We start from the raw sequence: 10,413 nt of genomic DNA on the forward strand, positions 1-10,413 counted from the left end.
GAAAGAGTATGCCAAATGGGGGGAAATGACAGTGGAAGAAATTGGCATTTCAGGCTCATGGGAGGGAATCAGAAAACACAAATTCAAAAAAAATATGTGTGGAAGGTGGGAGAATCTGTTTTAAAAGAGTGTTGGCAGGGTCACTGTAACTAATTTCAAATGACCACTTCATTTACATACATTGTAGGGTATTTAGCAGGTTTAATCTGGGATCCTGTAGAGTGACTGGGCATTATATTCACTTGTGAACACCACCTTTTAGAAATTCTCAAGAATCAGTGGATTATTTAGTAAAGACAGCTTTAATGGAAAATTACATCTAGAGCCACTTGACTATTCTTATACAAGCTGTGTGGGTTACGTTCTCATGCATTTTTCATAACTGCAAAACAGCTTGTGAATGTCACACTTTACCATCACACTCCTGAGCCTAAAGTTTTAAATAGATTTTTTTAACAGAATATTAAACTTCAAAATGAAATTATCCTCAAGGGAAAAATATTATGTTCACAGTTCCATTGTAAATTATTTAAAATCCAAAATGAAGATCCATCTGTTTTGCTATATACTAAATTCATTGTAAGGAAAGTCTGAAAGTAAAGGATAAGTCAATAGATAGAAGTCAATACAACAACTCAGGGTCTATTCCCTATCGTAGGAGAGAATATCTTCCAATGAGATGCTGGTAAAGCTTTCATTACCAAACCCCACACAGACTCTCGGGAGGTACACGTTTGTAGAGAGAACAGATCCTATTACATGCTAGAGTTAAATAGCTTAGGATCAAACCTGAAACAAAGCTGGCTATGAGGCAGTAAGTGACATGTAAATCTGTCCAAATCTATAAATCTCCTGTGCTCTGAGCTGACCAGTCTTGGGGACAGTTGGGCTCAGTGTATGAGGGGTACAAACAGAATCCGGTGCCCAAACTGCAATTGCCAATGAGCTTTCCAACCCCCCCACCCCCAAGTTCTCCTAGGCATATCCCCATCCATGTTCCAATAGATGTGTACAAATTCATGGCTATTAAGGTCAAGGAATACTCGCTGCTCAGCTCCTGCAAGGGAGTCGGGCAGTCTTTGTAGGGTTTTCTTTTCCTCTCCTTTCCCAAATACTGAAAGGTATGTAGGAAAATCTTTGGATCAAAAACCATACCATCTCACCATATCTCATTTCAGAACTACCATCCAGGCCAAGTTTCACATTCAGCCAGGAAGGGATATCTCCCACACAAAACTCAGAAGCTCCCTAGCCACCACAGTTGGATACCAGGAAGGATGGACTGATGGGATGGAGAGACCACAAAGGTGCTCCACACCCACCTGAATGGGAGAAGTAGGAAAGGGTTAAAGATGCATTTAGGATCAGCAGCCAAGACACAGCTGAAGGTTCCTTGCCCCAAACAGCTTGAGCCAAGCCACTGGCCCTTACTAACCACAGCTCTACATTCATGAGTTTTACATTTATTTATTTTTATAATGAAATCACATAATCAGACTGAAATATGAAATGGAAAACTGCCCACATAGAAGAGATTTCCACATTCAGAAAAAGTCTTAAACATTTTAAATACAGTACATTCTGCTTATTAGCAGCCCCTCGGTTGCCAGCAAAAAGTTGCTATTATCCAGCAATTGCTAACAAGCGGAAGTTAGGTTTGTGAGGCAGCAGTCAGGGAAACAAGTGCTGGGACATGCCTTTCCTGGCTGCAGTCCCACAAGCCTGCCTGCGGGCAGGGCAGAAGCAGTAAGAGGGGGACTGCAATTCCGATGCCAGGGCTTCCCAGAGGGAGCGAGGCTGCTGAGGGCCAATGGAGCTGCACGCTACCACTCTCTACACTCTCCAGGGGGTCATAACACATTGTTTATCCAACTTAACTTGATATGAATAAATAAACTACTACAATTAAAATCCTTTCCATTAACAACAAGGTGACAGAAAATTTGTATTTTTTTAATACCAAATGTATCAAAATAAGTGTTATTTAATCTGTGAACTAGGTATGCAGAGACAAGGTGATGAGGTAATACTGGACTTTTACTGGACCAACTGCTGTTGGTGAGAGAGACGAGCTTTCAAGTTTATACAGAGCTCAAGCTCTTACACATTACCTCACTCACCTTGTCTCTAATATCTTGAGATTAACATGGCTACTACATCACTGCACACAAACAGATACGCCTACAGTTTGGAAATGCATTGTAATTAATAGATCAATGACACAGACATTACAGGTTGCCCTTGTAAAGAAAAAGTGATTAGGTAAACCTAAAAAAGTCACCAGCTAGTGCAACATGAATAACACTTAAATATCTCTTAGTGCTGTCGATTACTCACAGTTAACTCATGCGATTAATTCAAAAAAATTAATCATGATTAAAAAATTAATCCCAATTAATCTCAGCTTTAATCACACTGCTAAACAATAGAAAACCAATTGCAATTTATTAAATATTTTGGATGTTTTTCTACATTTTCAAATATATTTATTTCAATTACAACACAGAATACAAAGTGTACACTACTCACTTTATATTATTTTTATTACAAATATTTGCACTCTAAAAATGATAAAAATAGTATTTTTCAACTCACCTCATACAAGTATCGTACTGCAATCTCTTTATCGTGAAAAACGCAACTTACAAATGTAGACTTTTTTTGTTACATAACTGCACTCAAAAACAGAACAATGTAAAACTTTAGAGCCTACAAGTCTACTAAGTCCTACTTCTTGTTCAGCCAATCGCTAAGACAAACAAGTTTGTTTACATTTTTGGGAGATAATGCTGCCTGCTTTTTATTTACATCACCTGAAAGTGAGAACAGACATTCACATGGCACTTTTGTAGCCGGCATTGCAAGGGATTTACATGCTAAACATTCATATGCCCCTTCATGCGTTGGCCACCATTCCAGAGGACATGCTTCCATGCTGATGACTCTAAGAAAATAAATGTGTTAATTAAATTTGTGTCTGAACTCCTTGGGGGAGAATTCTATGTCTCCTCCTCTGTTTTACCTGTATTCTGCCCTATATTTCACGTTATAGGGGTTTTGGATGATGTCCCAGTATGTTGTTCATTTTAAGAACACTTTCACTGCAGATTTGACAAAACGCAAAGAAGGTACCAATGTGAGATTTCTAAAGATAGCTACAGCACTCAACCCAAGATTTAAGAATCTGAAGTGCCTTCCAAAATCTGAGAGGGACAAGGTGTGGAGCATGCTTTCAGAAGTCTTAAAAGAGCAACACTCCTATGCAGAAACTATAGAACCTAAACCACCAAAAAAAGAAAAAAATCAACCTTCTGCTGGTGGCATCTGACTCAGACGATGAAAATGAACATGTTTCGGTCTGCACTGCTTTGGATCTTATTGAGCAGAACCCAGCATCAGCATGGACACATGTCCTCTGAGATGGTGGATAAAGCACGAAGGGACATATGAATCTTCAGTACATCTGGCACGTAAATGTCTTGCAACGCCAGCTACAACAGTGCCATACAAGCAACTGTTCACACTTTAAGGTAACATTGTAAATAAGAAGCAAGCAGCATTATCGCCTGCAAACGTAAACAAACTTGTGTGTCTGAGCAATTGGCTGAACAAGAAGTAGAACTGAGTGGACTTGCAGACTCTGAAATTTTATATTGTTTTATTTTTTGCAAGTAATTCTACATTTGTAAGTTCAACTTTCATGATAAATAGATTGCACTACAGTACTTGTATTAAGTAAACTGAAAAATACTATTTTTTATTTTTACAGTGCAAATATTTATAATAAAAAATAAATATAAAGTAAGTACTGCATACTTTGTATTCTGTGTTGTAACTGAAATCAATATACTAGAAAATGTGGAAAACATCCAAAAATATTTATATGAATAGTGTTCTATTATTAACAGCACAATTAATCGCACGATTAATTTTTTTAATCACTTGAGAGCCCTAATATCTATCAAGTAAATAACACCTCAGTTATTTTTTCCTATCCTACCATAAAGTCACTTGTCCGAAAAATAGCCTGGAACCCAAATTTGGCTGTCAAACAATAAAATAGGACTCAAATTTTCTTTTTAAAGCAAGATTATATAAATTAAAACATTGCACTATATTGTATGTCCCCGAGACTGCTGATCTGAACTTCATTTTACAATCCTGGATGCTTCAACTGACCAGCGTGAACAATCTGAAATTGTGCCTCAGGTCCTAAGAAAGTATCAGTGAATGGCAGTTGTATTCCATACTCCGATTTGGGTAGGGGTGTACACTGAGAATCAGCTATGTGCCTGTGCTCCAAAATACAGTACGTGAACATGACAGTATGAATGGAGCCAAAGAAACTTAGCAGAATACCACAACTTGCCTGACAGGTCTGCTTTCTTCTGCTATTCAGTGGTGGTTATATGAAACCTGAGGCAGGAGAACTCTTATTTTCAGCATCAGGTCAGATACACCGGTCACTCACTGCAGCCAAGATTTGTATGTGCACCTCACCAGTTTGTCCAGGTTACTGGAATAATTAAAGGGACAGTAGCAACTTGAAAAATCACACCTCTCTCTATGAAAATGTTTTGTCTATAGTTCCAATTAGCACCTAATATTACAATAACTGAACAATTAGAGAAAAAATAAAACCCTTCTTTTCCCTCCAATTTGTTCTTTGTGCTTAATGGTTTTCATTGTTTCTACCATATAGTTTTTACATTATTTGTATGACACTTTCACCCAGTTGTTACAGGGGAAACACCACCATATTTTAAAAAGCATTTGACTGTAAAACCAAAGAAATTAGCAATGGCACTCTGGGAAAGGTGCACGATCGGACTACTTTGAATTCATTTTCCGAAACAGACTACCTTCATTTCAAGTTGATAGTGTCTCTTTATGTTTTGTCTGTATTAATGTTTTGGGTTGTCCTGAGCTGTTGGGCAATGAAGTTACCTAGCTGGCTACACGCATAATTTTAACATGCAGATTTGTCATGTCCAAAGGAGTAGCAGAAAATTAGAATTCCTGATGCCTGTCTGAATTATCTGTGTTTATCAAAGAGCATCAATCTCTTCCACTAGGAATTTTATTCAACAACAAGATTCAGTTTCTTTCCCAATAAATAATTCTGTAACTGCATGCAGGGACCTCTAATCTAGGTAACAGTATGTCTACACAGGATCTGCAGTGTGCTTCCCAGAACACAAAAGCAAGCTCCCAGCTACTGTGTATAAATACTCAACATTTGAAGAATTAACCAAAATACTAGGTCATAGTTTTACATAATGAGTTCACATCTGTCAGATGATTTTAAAGTCTAAACATGTAAGCAAACAAAAAACAATTCATGCAACAACTTCTCACTTTATGCTACAGAACTAATTAACAACCTAGAACTTCTATACAGCTATGGAGAGGTACAACATTAATTTAAATGATGCAAGCTGCTTAACAGCAAATCATTTCATTTCTGAATGGCAGAAACTGTGCCCAGGAACATACAATCCCAGATTTCACAAAATCCTCTGTGTACTATCTCCCAACAACAATAACAGAAGTTGCAGTGTGTACATTGAGAATATCCCACCTGCTGAGCAATTATTCTCCATTTGCTCTTCACCCAGCAACACAAAGCTGCCCTACAGCTGTTTCAGCTATTGCGACTGATTGAACTAGAGGCTAAAGTCCTAGGATATTCTAATGATGTCCTCTAAAGAAGTGGTGTGGTTAAACCTTGAGAATGTTTGTTATCTTTTGGGTTACCTCTATATTCTAGAATGTGAACTGATAGGAGACTGGAATTAAATGATCAGAGAATGACACACAGTTGTTTTGATGAGTGCTACAGAAGTGAAGGCATAGGCAGGCTTTAAGCTATGGTAGGAAAGAGGCAAAATGACAATTTTTGCCTAATGCAAAATAATTTGACATGCATTTTCAAAATACTAACCAGGGCAGAAAGTGGAAATTTTATTAAACAAAAGATGAAGATATTACTCATCTATTAAAGAATCCATACATAAATGGAGGCTTACCAAAAAAGAGAGAGATAACTAGAACTGAAACAAAATTATAGCGATTATGACCTAGAGGGCATAACAAACTTGGCAGTGTGCTTCTCATAACTGAAATGCCAACTCAGATGGGTGTAATCTATATGCCAGAAGTATTTACAGACCCAGCAAGGTATAATTTGACAATGAGGAATCTGGTAGTGATTCTTTGATTAAAAATACAAGGAATAAGTAGTAGAGGAAATGATGATGGGTATCTGCGACACAACACGAAGACTAGAAGAAAACAAGACCAAAAAACCTGTATCAACTCATGTTACTCAAAACCACAGCCTGTCATCTCCTAGGGAATCTAACCATGCAGACATGCATTGGGCAACAAGACAGCCAAACACGCATCAGAATTTTCCCAAATTACATATAAGTTGAGTGGACACAAGCCAGAGGAGAAACTATCCTGGATCTACTGAGAGGTGGGAAATATTTGAGAATTCAGCTCAGCCTCCCTTTTTACCACCTCCCACCACCACCACCCTTTCTTGCCCCAGAGAGACAGACAGACACACACAAAAGGCGGCATAGCAGTGTCTGGCTAGCTGGGTTGGAGTTTGCTGGGGATTTCCCTGTATGCATGCCAGTGGCTCCTTTCCCACTTTCAATCAAGGCTGTTCCTCCAGCTCAAGGAATCCTCTTACTGGCCAGGAGGGAGGGAAGTGTGCATGCCCTCTCTCCTTGGGCTGAGCTGGGGGTGGATCAAAGGGGCCATTCAGTCTCTCTTGCTACCGCAACAAAATTTTCCTTTCATCCTACCTGTGCAGTGGAGAGGGGGCAGGGCTTAGGGAAAGCAATCAGTCCATAACCTTGGGATGTTTTGTTGGCATTTAATTACTGAATGTATGATTTACCATTGCACTCTCCCTCTGGGGGTGCGAGATGCCCTTTCTAGGGGTGCGAGACATGCCAGATTTTTTTAGAAGATAAATCATTGAAAACACAAATTGAGCACAGGCAGGTAAGTACAACTACTTTGTTTAATCAAGCCTATGTATTTATTAACATTATACTTTTTTTTAACAATTACTGTAATATACAAACAAAAAATATATCTAGGTTTAAAGAACTGACCTACTTCAATGATTTTTTTTATAAGTGGTGCGAGAACAGATTTTTATTTTGATAAGGGATGCGAGAACATATTTTGAGAACCAAAGGGGTGCAGGCTGCCGTAAATGTTAAGAACCACTGAGCTAGACAGTATATCCGGTTTGGTAGCCATTTTGACCTTGGGGTTTGCCAGTCAGGACCAAATGTGGCTCAAGTCTAAGCAGAGTGCTACAGTTACCCATTCCACAAAGACTATGTACACTCCCCTCCATTCACATTCTTGTTTATTAAAGTTGCAGCCATTGTAATAAACTATTTTTATCTTGTGAGTCTCTTTTTCGGAATTCCATAGGCAAGAACAAGAGAAGTGACCAAAAGCTATATGGAAGCAGTACAATAAGAAATTGGTTCGTAGATGCAGCATGTAAGGGTATTTGAGTTAAGAAAAGAGGATTGTGGAAATGAAGAAATCAAGTATCTGATCCTAAAAATCCTTACACACATACTTAACTTTATTCTAGGGCTGTCAAGAGATTAACATTGTTAAACAATAATAGAATACCATTTATTTAAATATTTTGGCTAAACATAGCTAAAGATAGTTCCTTTTAAAATATAACCTTTCCTACAAAGTACAGTCCCCTAAGGGCATGACATCTTATCTGTTAAATTCACATGGGTTAAACAAAGCTCAGCTCTAGAAAAGAGAATTTTGACATTTCTTCATAGATTTTTCTCAAAATTCTGCCTGATCCAGAAAAGACAGCAGAAAAGAATCAATCTTTTAAATCACTTTCATGCCAACTAACTTTTGAAGTGTTCTTTGCATTCTCCTTGAATCTGTAATCTTTATCTCAAAGGTCACACTATTATGGATTTATCCTACTACAGTAAAAAGAAGATACAATTTTTCAATAATTTGTTAAGGTCTCTTGTGGGACATCTGTCTGGGCACTATTCATAAAAGACATGACATTTTATTTATCAACCTACTTTCAAAATATTACATCACATAAGGAAAACAAACATGATACTGCATTGATCAAATTCCTTTCATTTTTCTCCACATGCAGCATGGTTCTATCAGAAAACAGTAACCTTATTTTCACTTATATATTCCATTTAAAATACGAAGATTTTAAAAGGTACACAAAAAAGTCAAAATTGGCCCAAGATTCAGATTTAATAGAAATATACTTTTATAAAACCTAAGACCAAAATAAATGTGACTACATTGTTTGGGTGGTTTTGTGTTTGACTGACTTTCCAGGGAAAACAACTTTTCTTTGGAAATAAACATTCCCCTGCAAAGTTAGCAATCCAAATACTTCAGCATTGTACTTGAGGATGAGACCCTAAAACTGAAATTGATTAGACACTGTCCATAAACAGTCCATAAACAGGTGAAACTAGCTGCCCAAGAGCTGAGAGAATTGTCAGATTAAACACAATATTACAGTGAAATGTAATTTAGATTTTTAGTAGCAACAGTAAAGGGATTTTTCTTTTAAATGCATTAGTTTTAATCTGAGAGGAATGCTTTAAGAAGTGTTGAATTTCATTTACAAAGGTAAGAAACATATACCGTATTTATGCATTTGGTGTAGAAACTGGTAATATAGCCAGATGCACTTACAGAGCTGGGACTAGAATGTCGCCTGACTTTAGGAGATTCTTTCCCTGCTGACGTAGTTTTGAAGTTAATGCAAGCATTGTTCTCTGAATGGACCCTCTTCACTTGACTAGTTGGTTTCTCAAATGGATCAAAACTGCTCTGTGTCCTCTGAACTCTGACTTTTTTGTCCTCGGGAATTGTGTCCAGGGGTTTGATCACTGAGTCCATTCCCTGGCAGTTCCGTGTAGACATCTTTGTGACACATATCTGAAAAAAAAAAAATTACATGCACTGAATATAATGTATACACCTGAAATTAAAAGAGATGAAATTTCAAGTGTAACAAGAACACATTTTTTAAATACTGAAATTTTATAAAACGTGTATTTTTATACACACACCACACAAATATATATATACAAACACACAGATATATACACAAATAGGTATATCAGATGTACTACTTAAAGGGTAGAGAAAAAAAGATAGAAAGGAGGAAGCAACATACAGTTTGTATAATCATGTAAAATGACAAATTCAAAATAAATGTCTCAATAGAGGTCTATTTTATTTAAACTTTTGCAGGCTATTCTTTGTAACAGTGCCAGTCCACTTCATCCCACAGTCACTGGTATCTGCAACCAATATCGATTTCCATTTATTTAAAATTGGATGAGAGCGAACTTAAATAAATGATACCAGTTTACATACATACTTTTGTGCTGCACTGCAAAGATTCAATACTAGTTTATAATTATTGTATTCTTTTAAAATAATGCTTATGCAGTATTATCACCACCACCATATGCCCCAGAAAATCAAATTAGTAAATCAATACCCAAGCACTGAAACATGAGAAACCTCAGCCTGACGACACACTAAAGCACAAAGATCAGAGTTCTCATTTGTTCTTGCCACAGGGTTGAACTATATTACCTATGTTTGTGACAGGGGGCTCTGATCCTGCAAACATTTAGGCACATATGTATCTTTTACACATTCAGGTAGCACCATTGTGATTACAGATTGCCAGCTCTAGTGATTTTACTACGAGTCTTGCAAAATTTGTGGTTTTGCTTGAACCCCAGTTCCTATACTCATGTAATTATATGACACAGTTTTGGGGGTTTTTTTTGAAAGGTTAATTTTCTAACCCTTGTGGTTGCAAATAAAAGCTTGAAAATGGGATCCACTTTAAAAGCTCAAAAACCCAAAGGCACAGAAAAAGAAACCAAAACACATTTTTGAAATATCTTGTGATTTTTAAATGTTTGGGGTTGGCAATACTGATTTAGTATCACTACAAATGTGTACAGTTAAGCAAGTGTATAAGTATTTGCAGGGCCCTTACTGATGATATTTTGAAAACTTGCTGAAGCATTACAAATTGGGTGTCACACCAGGGATCAGTTTTAGAGATGTGTTTGTGCAGGGCGCCTCCCTCACAGCTATAACTGTTACCAATGCAAACAAACATTTTCCAACAGCAAATCATTCTTCACAGTTCCCTTTATGGTTTGGTTGCTTGAAATCCAATTTACTTCGATTGTTCACTGACAGTAATACCCAGTAATGCCTTCATGCAGAAATAAAGGATACAATACAGAACAAACCAATCATACTCTTGAATATAACTACACTCCTCCATAAACACCAAGAAAACACAATGGTCCAAAGACTGCCTTC

The 10,413-nt window shown here is 37.2% G+C and overlaps 1 protein-coding gene across 2 annotated transcripts in view; it reads right to left on the bottom strand.

Moving 5' to 3' along the window:
• The window catches only part of CDK14 (cyclin dependent kinase 14), a 282,959-nt gene extending 273,965 nt beyond the window's left edge, over positions 1-8,994 (bottom strand). The window contains exon 1 of one of the 2 annotated variants that reach the window (XM_077809416.1): positions 8,851-8,994. In XM_077809416.1, the coding sequence (XP_077665542.1) occupies positions 8,851-8,979 (129 nt within the window). In that variant the 5' untranslated portion in view covers positions 8,980-8,994. Of the gene's footprint in view, positions 1-8,748 lie in introns of both variants that reach the window. The other variant, XM_077809415.1, reaches the window with a different exon arrangement.
• Positions 8,995-10,413: the final 1,419 nt, after the last annotated feature.

The sequence above is a fragment of the Eretmochelys imbricata genome, chromosome 2 (assembly GCF_965152235.1).
Source record: "Eretmochelys imbricata isolate rEreImb1 chromosome 2, rEreImb1.hap1, whole genome shotgun sequence".
Taxonomy (NCBI): domain Eukaryota; kingdom Metazoa; phylum Chordata; order Testudines; family Cheloniidae; genus Eretmochelys; species Eretmochelys imbricata.